Raw genomic sequence first — 20,040 nt, 5'->3', positions numbered from 1 at the left:
CCCCTCACCTAAACCCTTCAGGCTCGGACACTACTGGGGATACCTCGTGACTGTTTGCCAAATCCTCTCTCAATCTCTCACTCATGCCCCACTGCAACTCGGAGCCCCCTGTCCTGTGTCCAGGGCCCCGCTTCTTTTCCTTCAGGGTCCTGCTGTAACCCAGGCTGCCCACAGATAGCCCTCCCCACTAAACCTGACTCAGTGGGAGAAGGGCCAAAAATCTCTTCCTCAATGAAGGGAAGTTAGCGAAAGGCAGCATGTACCACACATTCTGCACATCATCCTTCATATATAATTATTGAATGCTTCTGCACAAAGTGTATCTAAGTATGCAAACTCAGAAAGTGACATCAATAAACACTGATGTCACAAGCTTCCTAATTATCATGTAGATTGAAGTGAATCTCTTGTAAATGAACTGCTGTTCAGATTTTTTTTTAGCATGAACAAATTCAGAAAGAAAACATGCAGATCGTTTTAAGTCAAAACGTCTGGCTAAGTATTGCATTTCATGCTCTCATAAGCACAAGTTATATATAAATTGGCAAAGCAATTGTTATCTCTGAATTGGAAATGTTAGAAAAATCTTTTTGAAATGATTGTTTAATCAGAATTAATGCCAAAAGGTTCATTAGAACTAATGGCCTAGAATGTAATTAGAATCGGAAGAACCATCTGTGGCAAGTGCATTAAAAATTGAATACAAGTGGCCCCCGTTTTTTGAATGTTTGCTTTACAACAGCTCGCTGTTACGAAAGACTTACATTAGTACCTGTTTTCACTAACCAAAGAGGATTTTTGCTTTTACAAAAAAAAAGCTGCCCGCTTTATACGTGTGTTTACCCTGAGAAAGACTACCGTGACCATGAAGCCTTGTGTGGGCAGTTGTGTGCGCATGCATGTACGTGCCGATTTTTTTTCTCCAAATTGACTTTGGCTCACTGTCTTCCCAATTTTGATAAGTGAAACTACACCGTACATACATTATTTCTACTTTATATAGGCTGTGTATTTATCATATCATTCCTGCTTTTACTACATGTTCATGTTATTTTAGGTTTTATGTATTATTTGTAATGATTTGGTAGGTTATTTTCTGGGTCTGGGAACGCTCAAAAATTTTTCCCATATAAATTAATGGTAATTGCTTCTTTGCTTTACAACATTTTGGCTTACAAACAGTTTCATAGGAACGCTCTACCTTCGATAGCGGGGGAAACCTGTATCACCTCTATTGATTAGTTGCACGTGAAGTTAGAGAAGTCATATCAGACTCTGCCCTATTAGCAGTGCACCTATACATAGAATTTTACAACATCAGTAAAAATTATTTAAATATGCACAAATTCTGTGTAAATTAAGTGATCATGTTAAACTTCTGGTGTTTACCACCATATGGGTGAATGTACATTTAAATGTATACCTTCTTAGGAGAGGCATGCACTTAAGTACCCAAAATGTGCTGTTCCGTGAAACATTTCCTTCTATCAATGGATTGGCCGGACAAAATTTAAACTGTGCTATCAGTGGATTATAACTTAGAGTTCCAAAAAGCTGAAAAGCTTTTAAAAAATATATACATCTTCATAAGGCTCTACTTGGTGGAGAGGCTGGAAAGTAACAACAGCAGAAGTAAAGCTTGGATGATAAACATGAACTTTATGAATTGTAGGCCTTCACCCTCGAAGACAAAACTAATGGAAGTTTGACCCTTTTTCGATTAAAATTTAAAATATTTATCATAATACAATACATCTGGTATTTTTACTTCGGTCAATTCATCTCCCTGAATGCATTGAACTATGAGTTTAAAACTTTGATGCACTTCTGACAATATAATTTGGCTCTGAAAAACTTCACAGTGTTGAAGTAACTACTGGGTGATATCATTTACTTAAACACAAGAGATTTTGAAGATGCTGGAAATCTTGAGCAATATGTACAAAATGCTAGAAGAATTCAGCAAGTCAGGCAGCATCCATGGAGGGAGAAATTGATATCCATGCAGTCAGGTTGAAGGCTACCCAGATAGAATATGAGATATTGTTCCTCCAATCTGAACGTGGCCTCGTCATAGCAGTAGAGGAGACTAAGGACAGACAGGTTAGAATGGAATTGGAAAGTCGAAGTGAAATGGGTGACCTGCCTTTTGTGACAGATGGAGCAAAGATGTTTGATGAAACAGTTCCCCAATCTACATAGGTATCACTAATGTGGAGGAAGTGCACTGGGAGTACTGGATAAGACATATCACCTCACAGGTGAAATGTCACCTCACCTGGAAGGACAATTTGGAGCCCTGAATAGTGGTGAGGGAGGAGGTGTAGGGGCAGGTGTAGCACTTGTAAAGCTTGCAGGAATAAGTGCCAGGAGCGAGATTAGTGGTGAGGATGAGTGAGCAAGGGAGTCATGTAGATTAGATTATGAGGACACGCAGTCCTCGTTTATTGTCATTTAGTAATGCATGCATTAAGAAATGATACAATGTCTTTCTAGAATGCTATCACAGAAACACATGACAAACCAAGACTGAAAAACTGACAAAAACCACATAATTATAACATATAGTTACAACAGTGCAAAGCAATACTGTAATTTGATAAGAACAAACCATGGGCACGGTAAAAGTCTCAAAGTCTCTCGAAAGTCCCATTATCTTACGCAGACAGTAAACCTCCAGCGCCACAAACTTGCCGATGCAGCATCCCAGAAGCATCTGACCACAGTCCGACTCCAAGTCCGTCCGAAAACTCCGAGCCTCCGATCAGCTCTCCGACACCGAGCACCGAGCACCATCTCTGCCGAGCTCTTCAACCCTGGCCCTGGCAACAGGCAATAGGCAAGGCCAAGGATTTGGGGCCTTCCCCTCCGGAGATTCTCGATCACACAAGTAGTAGCAGCAGCGAAGCAGGCATTTCAGAAGTTACTGCAGATTTTCCTCCGTGCTTCTCACGTCTATCTCCATCAAATCAGGATTGTGCATGGCATCCTACTTCACAGATACGATATCATTCGGAACGGCCACGCGCGCTGTTTAATTTAATTAGTCTTTGTCTTGTGTATTTCAAGATAGGCTATCTTTATACTTTCTTAAAGAATCAAAATTCCTGGAGTGTGAATTTTGGAATAAATCATCCCTCCTTATTTAATTCTAAATACAAATAATTCCTCTTAATTTATTCCTTGATTCAAATCTCCCCTTACTTTAAACAAGAGCTGGATCAAGTAACAACCAATGCATGCTTACAGAAAAATAAATATCCAAACTAATGAAAAATAAATTAATGAATATGTTTGCAGAAAGCTTTATCTGATCATACCTGTCAGAAATCCCTGCGGGAAGAAGAATCCTGAAATCCAGAAAGACTTTGGTTGACCATGTTTGATCCAAGTCTATGAGTAAAACAAAGATTGTTAATTTTTATTTATTTTGAGATGCAGCATAGAATAGGCCCTTCCTGTCCAAAGAGCTGCACCTAGCCTAATCACAGGGTAACTTACAATGACCAATTAACCTACTAGCCAGTACATCTTTAGACTGTGAGATGAAACCGGAGCACCCAGAGGAAACCCACATGTTCAAAGAGAGGAGGTACAAACTCTTTACAGAGGGCGTTGGAACTGAACTCCAACATTCCAGGTTGTGATAGCGTCAAGCTAACTGCTACGCTGTGACGCCCCAATGAGGAAATCACTTCTATATAATAAAGGATATTATGATTCACATTACATTATTAAATTATATATATATATATATATATATATATATATATATATAAACAAACAATACTCTGCATTTAATAGCGTCAATTAGTTTTCCAACTTTAAATTTAACTTTTTTTATTTAATTTAACATAAAAGACATTTATGTCAAAAGAGAAGATAAAATCAACTTCACAGCATTTGAATATAAATTGTTTTTTTTTCATTTTAAGCACTTTGGTTCATATATTCTTTCCAATCAAGCAAACAGTTTTGTGAGCTATACTCAGATATTTTGAGCTAGCTATTTCAATCTTACCAAAATCAATCTGGGTGTCTCCCTCGTAATATTTTAATTCTACCTTTTAAATGAAACAAAATGGTTTCAAATGTTACAGTTTGCTGCCCACAAATAGTTTATTCAGAGAAATACTTGATTTTGCAACACACAATCATACTTGTGGTAACTAAGCCTAAATAATAGGATAGTTCTGATGAAGAGCCCCAGTCATGAAATGTTGACTATTTCTCCGTCACAAATTCTGCCCAACACGATTAACCTTTTCCAGCATTTTCAACCAAGAAAGCAGTCAGAGGTAACAACTCCTTTTTTCTGTCATCAATAGTAAATTAAAACTTAAACAGATAATCGTATGCTTGAAATCTGGAATTAAAGCTGAAAATGCTGGAAAAACTCAGCAGGTCAGGCAGCATCCGTGGAAAGAGTAGTTCATGTTTATCAGTAAACAAGAGAAAATCTGCAGATGTAGAAAATCTAAGCAACACACACAAAATGCTAAAGGAACTCAGCAGGCCAGGCAGCATCTATGGAAAACAGTGAACAGTCGTTGATTCATCAGAACTGGAGAAAAAAGATGAGAAGTCAAAGTAAGAAGGTGGGGGGAGGGGAGTGTGAGGGGATCCAGGAGTGCCCCTATTAACTGTTTGAAGAGAGACAGAGAGAGAGTTATTTATCATCGATGGTTTATTTTAAGAAGAGAGAGAGAGAGAGAGAGAGAGAGAGAGAGAGAGAGAGAGAGAGAGGATGATTGATGGTTGGACTGTCACTTTAAGGCACAGGGAGTAACTTTGGATTTCTACTGAGTTGGGTTTGGAGACAGCACTGAGCAGCTCGAAAGTTTCTGTGGTGACCAACAGCACATTATTGATGTTACTTCCAAGGACTTGTTGCCTGCTCGCATTCCTTTACAGACAAAGGAAGGAGGGACTCTTTGAATGACAGGTGATGCTCAGCCTGGTGAGATAAATAGGAGGTCAGATGATACAGACCTCAGACACATGATCGGGACACTGAATGAGCATTGTTGTGCCCGCAGAGAAAGTGGGTTTTGGAGGATCGATCAGGCCGATTGATCCAAGTGCTCTGCCAATGAAAATTCAAAGGCAAGACCGGTGGGGAGTTGTCCATGTGTCCGACCCTGGCCTGGGTAGACAGCTCAACCACACCGAAATACAGTCCCCTTTGTTGTTAAGTCACAGTCAGTGACTTGTGAAGGATTTCGGAGGACGACGAGAAAATCGACTGCAACAGCTCGCCTGAAGACTCAACTCACTCTCTCTCTCTCTCTCTCTCCATTGCTATTCAACTAAATTCCATGAACTGAACTGAACTGAACTAAACTTTGCTCAACATCGTAAGACTGTATCTTTTTACCCCTAGACTTAAAGAAGCTTGGTTTTCATACATATTTTTCCACACTTACTGATTTACTTACTTATATATATAATTCTTGCTAACCTGTTTGATTTATCTTCACTTGGTTTACTGTATTGTGCAGTTATTAATAAATATTATTAGTTATTAGCAATACTAGACTCCAAAGTGGTTTCTATTTCTGCTGGTTCCTTTATTCCTGTCACGGGGTACATGACAGGAGGAAGAAATACAAGGTAGTGATAGGTGAAATTGGGAGTCAGAGGGGTGATGTAAAGAGCTGGGAAGTGAATTAGTGAAAGAGTTAAAGGACTGCAGAAGGGGTAATATGATATAGCAAAGTTATTTCCCATGGTAGGGGATTCTAGGACAAGAGGGCATGACTTCAGAATAGAAGGATGTCCTTTTAGAACTGAGATGCAGAGAAATTACTTTAGTTAGAAGATGGTAAATCTGTGGAATTTGTGTTGCCACGAGCAGCTGTGGAGGACAAGTCATTTGGTGTATTTAGGGCAGAGATAGATAAGTTCTTGATTAGCCAGGGCATCAAAGGGTGTGGGGTGAAAGCAGGGGAGTGGGGATGGTGAATCTGTGGAGTTCATTGTCATGGACAGCTGTGGAGGCCAAATGATTGGGTATATTTAATAACAAAGTTAATAGGTTCTTGGTTAGTCAAGGTGTCAAAGGTCATAGGGAGAAGATAGGGGAATGGGATTGCGAGGGATAATAAATCAGCCATGATGGAGAGGCAGAGAAGACTCGATGGGCCAAGTGGCCTAACTCTGCTCCTATGTCTTATGATCTTATGGTTTTATATCCACCTGAGATGTCAAATGAGGCTCTGCTTAAGGTCTCTGCTGAAGCTGGTGAGATGAAAGGAGCAAGCTGTGTGAAATTTCTCCAATCTTTGGAGACAATAAGTAAAAGGATTTTGAATATTAATTTTGTATTCCCAACATAAATAATTCCATCTTAATTGACTTTTTCAGGAAATGAGATGTGTAACATCACAGTAGGGTGAAAGCCATAGTTCTGTGGGGTGGAATTTAACATTAACTTCACCTCTTGATAGTTGACAACATCAAAGACTGCTGATAAGATTTCAATCTTACAGTAGGTTTGCATCCGCAGGAAATGAGGACAGAATCCTGTTTCAACATGTACTGTAATAATTTCCATGCTTTCTTGATAGCTGGAGCTTAATGCATGCACACCAATACTTCAGCAATCTTTAACCCTGTTCCCATTTTCATTAATCACCATGAAGAAACCCATGCAGCAATTTTATAAGTCGTCAGTTATGTTTCGTCAATTCAAAGACATAATTCAGAAATATTTTAGGTATATTTGACTGAAGCAAAGTTATTTATCAATTTTTTTTTCACAAATTAACTAGTCACTTTTGGGGGTAAAATACCACAAAAATATGGAACCAAATTGTGGGGCTAATAGTGGAGAATTGAATTAATCTAAACTGCACAAGACTTGTCAAAATGTGCTGAGTGGTGTCTAAAGCATGTCCAAAGCAAATGATACTACATGCATTGTGGTATCAGTATAGTAATGGGAAATGGGTTTGTGCTTCTGCAATTCTCTAATGTTATCATTAGTGAGATAGCAAAGAGCAATCAGACAGGAATGGTAAATGGGTAAATTGCTGTATTGTTGTCACATGCACTGAGGGAAAGTAAAAAGCTTTATTTTGCAGGCCATTCGTATAGACCATTTCATCACTTCAGTGTATTTTAGTAGTATAAGGGAAAATCAATAAGAGAACGCCAAGTAAAATGTTGTAGTTACAGTGCAGGTAGACAGTAAAGTGCAAAGCCATGGTCAAGATAGATTATGAGACCAAGAGGTAATTTTATCATACTATGGGACCTCTCAATCTCCATAGAATCATAGTCATTGAACATAGAACATAGAAATCTACAGCACGTTACAGGCCCTTTGGCCCACAATGTTGTGCTGACCATGCAATCTACTCTAGAAACTGCCTAGAATTTCCCAACCACATTTTTCTAAGCTCCATGTACCTATCTAAGACTCTCTTAAAAGACCTTATTTTATCTGCCTCCACCACCGTTGCTGGTAGTGCATTCCACGCACCCACCACTCTGTGTGTGAAAAGCTTACCTCTAACATCTGCTCTGTACCTACTTCTCAACACCTTAAAACTATACGCCCTCATGTTAGCCATTTCAGCCCTGAGAAAAAACCTCTGGCTATCTACATGGTCAATGCCTCTCATCACCTTATACATCCCTATCAAGTCACTTCTCATCCTCCGTTGCTCGAAGCAGAAAAAGCCAAGTTCACTCAAACTATTTTCATAAGTTATGCTCTCCAATCCAGGCAACGTCCTTGTAAATCTCCTCTTCGCTCTTTCCATAGTATCCATATCCTTCCTGTAGTGAGGTAACCAAACCAGAACTGAACACAATATCTCACAGCTTTTGAACTCAATCCCATAGCTGGTGATGGCCAACACATCATTTGCTTTCTTAACAACACTGTCAACTTGCACAGCAGCTTTGAGTGTCCTTTGGACACGAACCCCAAGATCTCTCTGATCCTCTACACTGCCAAAAGTCTTACTATTAATATTATATTCTGTCTTCAAATTTGACTTACCAAAATGAAGCACTTCAGAAGTATCTGGGTTGAACTTCATCTGCCACTTCTCAGCCCAGTTCTGCATCCTGTTGATGTCCCACTGTAACCTCTGACAACCCTCCAGACTATCCACAACAACCTCAACTTTTGTGACATCAGCAAACTTACTAACCCACCCTTCTACTTCCTCCTCCAGGTCATTTATAAAAATCACAAAGTTGAGGGGTCCCAAAACAGATCCTTGTGAAATACAACTGGTCACCAACCTCCATGCAGAATACAAGCCACTTACAATCACTCTTTGCCTTCTGTGGGCAAGCCATTTCTGGTTCCACAAAGCAAGGTTTCCTTGGATCCCATGCGTCCTTACTTTCTGAATGAGCCTTGCATGGCGAACCTTATCAAAAGCCTTAATGGAATCTATATACACTATATCCACTGCTCTACCTTCATCAATCTGTTTTGTTATATCCTCAAAGAATTCAATCAGGTTTGTAAGGCACAACCTGTCCTTGACAAAGCCATGCTGACTATCCTTAATCAGATTATGTCTCTCCAGATGCTTATAAATCCTGCATCTCAGGATTTTCTCCAACAACTTGCCCACTACTGAAGTAAGGCTCACTGGTCTATAATTTCCTGGGTTATTTCTACTCCCTTTTTTGAACAAGGGAGCAACATTTGCAACCCTCCAATCCTCTGGAACCTCTCCCGTCCCCATTGATGATGCAAAGATCATCGCCAGAAGCTCAGTAATTTCATCCCTCGCTCCCCACAGTAGCCTGGGGTATATCTCATCTGGACCTGGCAATTTATCTAACTAAATGCTTTTCAAAAGCTCTAGCACATCTTCTTTCCTATGTCTATATGTTCAAGCATTTCAGTCCACTGTAAGTCATCCCCACAATTGTCGAAGTCCTTTTCCCTGGTGAGTGCTGAAGCAAAATATTCATTAAGTACCTCCGCTACCTCCGCACTTAATTGGTCCTATTCTGACACAGCTCATTCTCCTGCTCTTCACATACTTGTAGAATGCCTTGGGGATTTCCTTAATCCTGCTCACCAAGGCCTTCAGTGGCCCCTTCTAGCTCTCCTAATTTCATTCTTAAACTCCTTCCTGGCAATCTTGTAATTTTCTAGAGCTCTAACAGTACCTACTTTCTTGAACCTTTTGTAAGCTTTTCTTTTCTTCTTAACTAGATTTTCTACATTCTTTGTTCACCATGTTTCTCTTACCCTACCATCCTATCCTTGCCTCAAAAGAACATACCTATGTGAAACACCATGCAAATGTTCCCTGAACATTTCCCTTATTTCTGCTGTGCATTTCCCTGAGAACATCTGCTCCCAAGTTCCTGCCTAATAGCATCATATTTCCCCCTACCCCAATTAAATGTTTTCCCAAATGATCTGTTCCTATCTCTCTCCAGTGCTCATAGAGTAATACAGCACAGAAACATGTCGTTCAGCCCTATTGGTTCATGCTGATCATAGCATCTTCCGTGCAAGTTTCTGTTTCCTGTGTTTGGCCCATATCCCTCCAAACCCTTCGCCTTCATTTATCTATCGAATTGCTTCTTAAGTATTGCAATTGTCCCTGCCTTGATCACTTCCTCTAGCAACTCATTCCAAGCATCCATTATCCTCTGTGTAAAGAAATTCTCTCTCAAGTATTGTTCAAACCTCTCCTCTATTACCTTGTTTTTATGCCGTCCAGTTTTATATTCCCCAGCATTGGAGAAAAGGCTATTATCAGCCACCTTACCATATACTGTACATCTATGAGATCACCCCTTAAACTCCTATCCTCCAAGGTAGAAAGACCTAGTGTGACCAAACTCTCCCTATAACTCAGGTTTTCTAGTCCTAGCCGCATCTCCATAAGTCTCTTCTGCACCGTGCACAGCTTGACAATGTCTGTCCTATAACAGGATGACCAAAATGTACACATTACTCTAAGTGCAGTCTCACCAACAACTTAGAAACTCCAATATAATATCCCTACTCCTAACCTGCCCTGACTGAAGAAGGCCAGCACGCTAAACACTTTCTTCACCATCCTGTCTACTTGCTCAGCCACTTTCAGCAACTGTGTGTTTGTACTCTCAGCTCCCTCTGTTCCACAAAACTAGTTAGTGCTCTGCCATTCACTGCATAGAGATATCCCGCTTTGAATGTTCAAAATGAATTACCTAACACACTTATCCATTTGCTATTCCTCAGCCTATCTCCCTAACTTCTCAAGATTTCTTTGAAAATCGGTGTAATCTGATTCACCATCAACAAGACCCGCTAATTTAGTAGCATCAGCAAACTTCTTAATCATGCAAGGTACAATCACATTCAAAACATTTTATAAATAATTAATAGTAGAAGTCCAATACTGACTCCTGAGGCATCCCACTAGTCACAGGCCTCCAGTGAGAGAATTGACCTTCAACCATCACCCTCCGCTACCTATCATCAAGCAATTCTGAAACCACTTCTTTCACCTGAATTCCATATGAGTTAACCTTCCTGATCATCTGCCAAATGGGATATTGACCATATAAGCAACATCCATTGCCCTACTTTTATCTATCCTCTTCGAAAACTCCATAGTTTTCATCAGACATGACCTCCTAGCATAAAACCGTACTGACTGTTCCTTGACTAACCAAGTGGTGGTAGATTTTGTCCCTCAGAATTCCAAATTCCCTCTAGTAATTTCCCCACACATTAAGTTAGATTCACTGCCCTGTATCCACGTTCTAGTATTCTGGACCTTCGCTAGTAGCTAACAACAAAGCAAATATCTCTATATGGACCTCCGTAATTCCTTCCCTAGCTTCTGCAATGTCTAGTGGTGTATTTGGTTCGGCTAGGAAACTTGCCCACCCCAAGGTGCTTTAAAGCTGTAAATAACACCTTCCTTACAATATGCGCCTGGTCTAGGACCTCACCACTTATTACTCTCACTACTTTGGCATCTATGATATTCTTGTTAGTAAATGCCAAGGAGAAACAGACATTAAAAATCTCAGCCATCTCCTGTGTCTCCACATACAGGCAGCTCTGGTGGTTTTTATGAAGAACTAACAGCAAGATAGAAGCTGTCCTTGAACCTAGTAATATGAGCTTACAGGCTTTTGCACCTTCCACATAATTTGAAGGTTCAAAAGAGAGAATATCAGGGGTAAGAGAGGCCTTTTTATTATGTTTTCTATTTTACCAGGCTGCAAAAAGTATAGTCAGAGTTGATGGAGGGAAGACTTGTCTTCATCATGTGCTCAGCTGTGTCCATTCTCTCTGGAGTTCTTAAGATCTCAGCCAGAGCAGTTGTCATAGCAACCTATGATGCCTCCAGACAGCAAAGTGTTCCATGGAGAAATTAGTAAATAGATGCATTACATTGAGAAGAAGTCATGCATCTCTACTGCTAGCCCACATTACTATGAAGTGTATCTGAAGAAGAGAGATCAAGGAGACTAATCCCTTTCCCTATTTACTATCCAGTGAGTCTTACTGGCAAATGTAAATCTTCTCCATAAATACTCATAGTTAAATGGCCTACCAACATTCTCTTAAAAGATTCCAAAATGAAGTCACTGTTCAGCTACAATCTTGGGAGATGACTGATACTGTGAAACAGGAACAGTAAGTCTACTTTCAAAGAAGACTAAAAGAATATTGGCAGAAAATTAACCTACAAGGCTTTATTGTAGAGGAATGTCTGGTCAAGATGACCTCTGCATACAATGCTCCTTCAGTCAACATCTTCTGGATAGATCCTGAAACAACATACTTCACTTCTTTTATGTCTTTTACATTTTTTTTTGTCTTGGATGTGATTCTGGAGCTGTTGGATCCTGTGATTTACTGTTTGAGGATCATCTTGGTGTTCCAAAGCTCTGCAGTCTCCAAGAGGATTCTGGAAGGCAGAGGCAGTGTGCACAAACCTCATGGCAGGCAGGCCATGGGACAGGGTGTGAGCCGATGTTTGACTCCATTTCACCGATTAAAACAAGATTGAAACGTTGAGGTGAATACAAAAGTTTGGTGTTCGTTTGGGTGCTTCAGTGCCCTTCAGTCTCCAAGGGGATTCTGGGAGACAGAGGCAGAGTGCATGAACCTTGTTGTGGGCAGGCTGTGGGATGGGACATAAACCAATGTTTGACTCTATTTCACTGATTAAAGCTTCCATTGCACGCCAATTAAGGTGACAAGGCAGATTGAACCATTGAGGCAAATGCAAAAGGTGAGCGCTAGCTGTCTGTCTTTTGAGGGGAGAGCCTGCTGCTGTACCTGAAAATGTTACCTAGGTTTTCTGCGTTCTGGATATAGACTTGGACTATAGATTTTTTTCAGTCTTATAGTTTTTTATATTCTGTGTTTTTCACCCAATCTTTCTTTTTTTTGTGAGTGGAGGGGGAAATTGGGGGTTGATGTGCCTGCCCTGAGTTTTTTGTGCGGGGAGGAGGAATTTGGGGAGGGGGAGTTGATGATCGTGCTGTCTTTCTTTTCTTTCTTGGTTTCATAGCTACCCGGAGAAGAATTTCAGAGTTGTATACATTGATAATAAATGAACCTTTGAACCTTTGCTCCTAAAGAGAATCCCAAATTTTTAATGCAGATTAAAAGTCCTAGAAGAGTCCTCAAAACATCCTGAATTACTGATCACAACCAAAATGATCACCAAAGCTTTACACATGCGTTTGTTGAACTTTAAACAATCCTTTTTTGGACAAAGGGAAAAAGTGGTTTATTAAATCTTATCTTTGGTGTAAACAAAGTACCTACACAACTTCATCTGTCTAATACAGATAAATGTAATACCATGCAATAGAAATATGGATTCAGACTCTTAACTCTACCCAAGGGCAAAATGTTAGCATCAATAGATCCACATTATTTTCAATGGCAGCTAATTTACAAATCAGTTTATCTACAACATTTAAACCTAAAACTAAGTGTGAGTTATTGATCAATGCTTTACGACATTATGTAAAACTAACTTTTTACTGCCTCTTTCTAGACCATCTAAAATGCTTACTAGTCCTCTCACATGTATGTTATTTATAGATAAGGACTTCTAAATTCAGGAGGACAGGTCAGGCAGCATCTGTGGAAAGAGAAACAGTTAACATTTGAAGTCAAAGACATCCTTCATCGGACTGAGAAATAGAGAAATCAAGTTAGTCTAAGTAGCAGAGAAGGTCAAAGCGGAAAAATGGGTGGAACAAAGGATATGTTTGTAACAGAGGAAAATGAAGAAGCCATTGAATGGATGGTTAAGCTCCTTTCTCTGTGTAATATATTGGTAATCTTGTAAAGGCTGGGTGGTGTTATACAGTTTGGTCTACAATGAAAGGCAGAGAAGAATGGCAAGCATGAAAAGCCAATCCTCATACAAACAGATAGAAAGAAACTGAAGTGAAAAAGTCAATACTGAATCCTGCAGGCAACAATATTCCAGTTGATGCTTCCCCAGAGAGAGAAGTCAGAGTGGAAGTAAGATCTGAAGTAAAATAGCATCTATCCTGGAAATTCAGTGAGAACTTCTAGGGACTGCACATAGGTACTCCACAAATCTAATTCTCCAATCCAGAGGAGACCACACATGAATATCAAATGAAATACACTAGATTGGAGAAAGAGCAAGTGAACGCTGATTAACTGCAAAGATTTTTTTATCGAAAAGATAGGTAAATTAACAATGCAGTACACCCATAATGCTCTGGAGTAGGTTTTGAACCCACCTTTTTACTTAAAAACAAATATACTGAATTAAGGCTCTTATACAATTATTTTCTAGACCAGATAAAATATGACAATGGAACTATTCACTGGCCCATCTATCTCATCTGGATACTACAATAGAATAACCAAAGTATTACTATGAAATGATTTCAATCCAGAATTTTAAAGAGTTATTTAATAATTTAATGCACAGAAAGTTATAATTGATTCTTAGTTGAAACAAGTGCTTAATTATCACAAAAAAATCACAAAGTATAACGTATTACACATTGGTTCTACAAGTCTTACCTAATCCTTGAAATGCCATAACATCAGTCATTTCTTATGTACAAAAACAAACTATAAATGGAATCAGTTTTTCACAATCACAACTAAAAAGAATTTAGTATATTACATTGTGTCTCACCGCTATAAACTCTGTTCTCAATATAAAGTCCTTCACCCACGATCCCAAGGCTTTGAGCGATGGATAAGCTGCATTAGCCCACAAGGATGGAACTTGATTGTTCAGGAAGCTGGTGTACACCTTTTCTACCTCTTCAGACATTACCACAAATCCAGCAATAGCCTTATTTAATATAACCAAAGAGTCCTGGATAGATAGGGAAAAGCAATCATCAAAGAATGCAGTGGATATTTTTAATCTGGTTTCAACAATCTAGCTAAAATGGCAATAATTCAAGACTTGCAGGAGGTACACTTTGCCTGTCCAGCATGATATATGCCAGCATCTAGTGCAGCAGGCAATAACATGCTTCAGCTGTGCTCTTGTCACCGCTTCTGGCGTAGCTTTAAGGATGCAACAAGGAGTCCCAATGTCCAGTGCGAACTTATTTGGCTACCACTGGAAGAAATATGAGCTTAGGGATATCCCATCCATTTCATTTAATCTAGGAATGCCTTTCTGTATCCATGGCATTTAACAAAGCAACATAAATCCTGAGCAGGATAAATTGGGCACAAAGCAAAAGTGAGAAACAATACAATACATGAGAAATCTCAAAAGATTGGAAAATAGCTGGCTTTACCATGTAAAGAGGTATAACATCAGTACCTCAACATCACTAATTAAAACCAGATACTTCATAGAAGGGTCATCTAATAGATAACCCCAATGGACCACACAAGGATACATCAGGAGAGAGGACATGAAACCTGGTTAATGAAGTACGTTTGCAGAAGTATCTTTAAGGATGACGGGTGGGTAGAAAATCAGGTTATTAAGAGAACCACCCAGAAATTTAAATTCAGGGGAGGTCAAGAAGAAAGATTTGAAGGAGTAACACAACATTTTAGGGTTATTAGACATTAGAGGGTAATGGGCAAGACAGTGAAAGGATTTTTTTTGTGAGAATTTTAAAACGGAGACATTACTTAACCGAAAGTTGAAGTAGAACAACAAGGTGGTGAAAATCAAGAAATCTGGGTCTTAATGCAACCTAACCAACCATTGTTAAAACAATTATGCTGCAATAAAAAGGAAAGTTTCAAAAAACAATGGAACATTGTAACTATCTGCCCATCTCTCAATTGCTTGCCCTCTTCATGACACTAGCCCTTCCGTTTTCGTCCTCTCATTTTCTGCTCCTTTTGGTTGCAAAACTCCTAGTTTTGCAACCAATTTTGGCTCAAAATTTGAAACTTCTTTACCGTCTTTTTGTTAGGGACGTTGAACAGCTATCTGTAGCTTGCCAAAAATATGACAATAACGGCTAAGAATAATGGCAACAAAGGCTCGGCAAAGTGTAAGATTGCCCAGCATCTTATACTTCCATTTCACCTTTTTAGCATTGACTTTTGTTTTGAAATTTTCAGCTAAATATAGGATTTGTAACAGATATTAAGTAACATTGTTAACTGCACTGGTAGTAGTTAGAAAGCATGTGACCAAGCTATTTGACTATAGGAACATAATCATCTGCCCTGTGTAAATCACAAAGCTGAACTTCTTTAAGGGGCAAGGGAGTTTAAGGCAAGGTTGATCCCGCACATGTAAACGTATCAATGCCTACCTATGGCTTCCTTTGTTTTTCTCTCTATAGAGCTGCTACTGATATTCAAAACAGAGTCATAGAATGACAGAGGATACAGCACAGAAATGGGCCCTTTGGTCCAATGAATCCATACCAAACATCAAATGATTTTTAAACTAATCCTACCCAAGCTTGTTTTGTTCTACCCACATGTGTAACTACATCTCAGATTCTACCATTCATTATACTTTAAGGACAATTTACAGAGATCAGGTAATCAACTTACACAATTTTGGGATGTGGAAGGAAACGACAACATTGAAGAATGTCAAGAGAACACAAGCTCCACCCTTTGATTCAGCATTGAAATTATTTTAGACATGTTATCAGCAATAATCATCTCATTTTCATCATATAACATGCAAACTAATAGTGACCTAGAAGATTCCAATCATTCAAAAAGAAAGGAATATTGCAGCATAAAATATTAATCAACAACATTCATAGGCTAAAATGAAGATTGTATCTCATAGATTATGAATGGTTACCCAGTGAGTTATAGTATTGACTTTACAAAGATGATACCTAATTTTATAAATCAATGAGTAAAATCTATTTCAATTTTGATTGGTTACATCTGAATTGTATCTTTTATTTTACAAAGTTGTGTTCTATGTAGATGACAAAAACATCCAAAACAAATATTTGGAAGGAAGAAATTTAAAGTTTTTGAAATAAAAATAGACATCATTGTACCAATGATATTTAATAATACCCTGAGGAACAGTGCCCTATTCTTCAGTTTTTGATGGTGAATTTAAATGTTTAGCAAGTCTGTATTCCCTCTCTTACTTTCCTATCTAAGTTTTTATTTATTTGTATTTAAACAATGTAATTTGAGCTACCTTCCCCACCTCCTTTAACAGCTTATTCCCAATAACTACCACCCACCCTTCAGATCTCCAGAATTTCTCTTCTCTCAACTTAAACCTGTGTCCTTTTGTTCTAGGCTCCCCCGCTTCAAGAAAGAGAGTCTAATCATCCATCCCATTAATGTCCCTCATAATTTTATAAACCCTGTAGGGTCATTCCTCAGCCTTCTAAGTTCCAAAGTTGGAAAGCCCAGCCTATCATATCTCAGAGTATAACTATAACTCTCCATTCTGGAAAAATCATGGTGAAACTTTTCTGCACTTTTTCTATTGCTTACCCATTTTAAGGTAACCTGAACTGCACACAATACTCCAAGTGTAGTCTAACCATTGTTTTATACAGCAGCAATAGGACATCCCAACTGTTACTTCCAGTGCTTAGCCTAGGAAGGTCAACAGACTAAATGTTTTCTTCATGACCATATCCACCTCAAGCATACCCACACAGACTTTTGTGGTGTGGTTTTGTGGAGTCCACATCCTTCCAATATAAAATGGGCATCATATCCATCAGCAGATGTTTATTGGAGTCAATAGTAATAAACTAGTAAAAGTAATAAATAGGAATAAATAGTCAATAGTAATAAATAGTAATAATAATTCTTAGATGCACTGCAGCAAAGCAGCATCTTTGAAAGTATAGGTGCAACAGTGAAAGCCCAGACTGTAATCATGAAGTCTCAGCTTACTGTTACGGAAGCTCATACAGCTACCATCATGGTTCTGGACACTACTACTTCAAGGGAATTCCAGAGTATCTGATAGATATTCTGACATTATCCTTGGAGAATACTAGCAGCTCTACGAAGTGTGAATAGGCTCCTACTGTTCTGTGAATAGACTCTTTCTGATCAAGGTAGCAACATCCGTACCTCTATCTTTAGCATGAATGAACTGGCATTTGCCTATCATCAGTTAGCATGGAAAATAAGTTCATCAATTTTAGATGAGCATAGTGTTTGTTGAAAGGAATCTCTTATTTCAAATGCTGATCGACCCATTCTCTGGCATACAACATTATAATCCAGTTCCCAATGCCTAAGTGATGTGTGTGAGTTTCCACACATAAGGACGTACCTAACCACTTAATGTTCCTCTCAAACAACTTTGAGTTGTGAATAAAGCAGTAAACGGCATCAATGATTGGCTGAGGTTACTTTGCTGTTCTATGTCTTTCACTATGCTTTCATACTCCGTTATAACTTCCTAAATGCCATAACTGTCAGGAAGTGTAGAGAAGACTTGACCCAAAAGCAGAGCAGCAAAAATGATTTAGCAGTAAACAATACTTTACTAATAAACTGCAACATAATAAGGCATGAGAGACCACAAAACAAGAGAGAACAGATACTTTACGCAAGGCAACAAGGTAACTGAAGGCTAAGAGCAACTGGTTGAGGCTAGCTGATTGAATGGGTATTCAAAGGACTGTGGATGAGAGCTGGGTTTAAATAGGCTGCAGGTGATGAGTTGGAAATGAGTGGTAGGTGATGCCTGTAAGCTGGGTAGAGGCTGGGAGGTTCCTGCCTGTGCAGACCTGACAGTAACTGAAATATTAGAATTAGCAAAAATACTGCTTTTATGCGTTCTTCATATTAAATAAGCATTTTTCTTTCAGTGTTAGCAATATTTGATGCTGCCCGTTTGACAATATACATAGCCATAACAAATTTCGTAAAATTAATGAAGACTCCAACAACTAATTTAAGGTAAGGATACTAAGTCAAATTTAATTCAGTCATCATGTCCATAGCAAAAAGCTGCAAGCCAATTTCACACTATAATTTGCAAGTGAGAAAGTGACAGTACTGAAAGCATTACTCACTTTTAGTACGGCCAGGAGACTATTAAAGCGATCAACTTCTTGTCCTAGTACGGTGGTTAATGAATTCAAGCGTCCTTTCTGATCTCTAACAAATAGTAATTCAGTTGCACCTTCAAGGTCAAGATTAACTGAAATAAACATTTGGAGAAAAAGCAGTATAAATTTGTCATTAGACTTGGAGACAATTTTGAATTTCTTTGTGAAATCTTGAATTTCACAAATTGACATTATCTTTCTCCCCTCTCCTCTATTTGCACTTATCTCCTTCAGGTTAAACACTCAACATTTTAGGAACAGTTTCTTCCCCTTTTATTGTATGATAATTTGTTATTTGTTACCACTAACAACAAATCTCATGACCAATGTCAGTGTAAATAAATCTAATTCTGATGAACAAGTCTCCACTAACCTCTCTCCTGATACCACTACGGTCACTTGTGTTATGCATTCATTGTTGGTCTCTACCTAATGCAGGACAATCCCTTTGTTCTTCCTACACCACCTCCACACCTGTCTTTTCCTCTGCTATTTAAAATCTGTTTGATCTCTAATTTTTACTGGCTCTTTTGAAAGCTCTGTTTATCTGAGATGTTACCTTTCTTTCCCTCTTTAGATGCTGCTTAACCTGCCTAATATTTCAAGAATTTTCTGTTTTTATCTTGAATTTATTCTTATTTGGGTCCATCCACCAAATCTGCGTATAGTAGTCCAAACACACTCTCACAAAGGCAATGTACAGTCTCAATAAAACTTTATTTTGTAGCCAATCTCATCATTTTGGTCAATTTGCCTCTTAATTGCTTACTGTACCTCAGATTATTCTGGTAGATCTACATTACATTTGGCATTTCACAAAAGAGTACATCTAAATCCATTATTACACCACTGTTTTCTAGCTTCTCACTTTTTAAACAAAAAATATTCTGTTATTCTTTTATTCACACCGAAATGCTTAATGTCACATTTTCCTATGATATACATTACCTGACACTTCTGCCCACACATAATTTTAATCTTCCTATATAATGTTAAAGGCTCACGAATCCTCCTCACAGCTCGGTTTCCCACTGGCTTTGTATTATCACTGTTCTTAAATACATTACACTATGTTTTCTTTTTAGTCAGTAATAAGGATTGTGAGTGATTAAATGCCAATGACTGATACCGGTGACGTCTACTGTTAATTATCTACCAATCTAAAAATGACCCATTCAGACCTACTCTCAATTTTATGTTCTGCTAGTCTTCCATCCTTGCTGATATGTTACCCTTGAACCAATAAACAGGTAAATAGGATTACAGCAGATTTGTACAACAGGTGGCATTAGTATTGTGGAGTGAACAGCCTGTTTCGAATAGCTAACAGGTTAGCTGGGATATAAAATATTAAATGAGTTTACCTGGAAGTTTTGAGAGAATAGAATCTGCTAATTCATTGACAACTTCATCACTGCTTTTGCCAGCTCCACGTGCAATGACATTGGGCTGTACTTCAAGAACTGTCAGTATCATCTTGTTGGTTTCCTTGCGCTGGAATAAGTGGTGAACAGACATTAAAATAATTTTTGAACACTTCCA

The 20,040-nt window shown here is 38.6% G+C and overlaps 1 protein-coding gene across 1 annotated transcript in view; it reads right to left on the bottom strand.

Moving 5' to 3' along the window:
* The window catches only part of dnah6 (dynein, axonemal, heavy chain 6), a 402,938-nt gene that overhangs the window by 7,865 nt on the left and 375,033 nt on the right, over window positions 1–20,040 (bottom strand). Inside the window, exons 72-75 of the mRNA XM_063047640.1 lie at window positions 19,863–19,992; window positions 18,463–18,590; window positions 14,139–14,324; window positions 3,321–3,393 (exon numbers count right to left, since the gene is read on the bottom strand). Of these exons, the coding sequence (XP_062903710.1) occupies window positions 3,321–3,393; window positions 14,139–14,324; window positions 18,463–18,590; window positions 19,863–19,992 (517 nt within the window). The remainder of the gene's footprint in view (window positions 1–3,320; window positions 3,394–14,138; window positions 14,325–18,462; window positions 18,591–19,862; window positions 19,993–20,040) is intronic.

The sequence above is a fragment of the Mobula hypostoma genome, chromosome 5 (genome assembly GCF_963921235.1).
Source record: "Mobula hypostoma chromosome 5, sMobHyp1.1, whole genome shotgun sequence".
Taxonomy (NCBI): domain Eukaryota; kingdom Metazoa; phylum Chordata; class Chondrichthyes; order Myliobatiformes; family Myliobatidae; genus Mobula; species Mobula hypostoma.
Note: the sequence above shows the minus strand (reverse complement) of the source record. Positions and strands in the feature narration are given on the sequence as shown.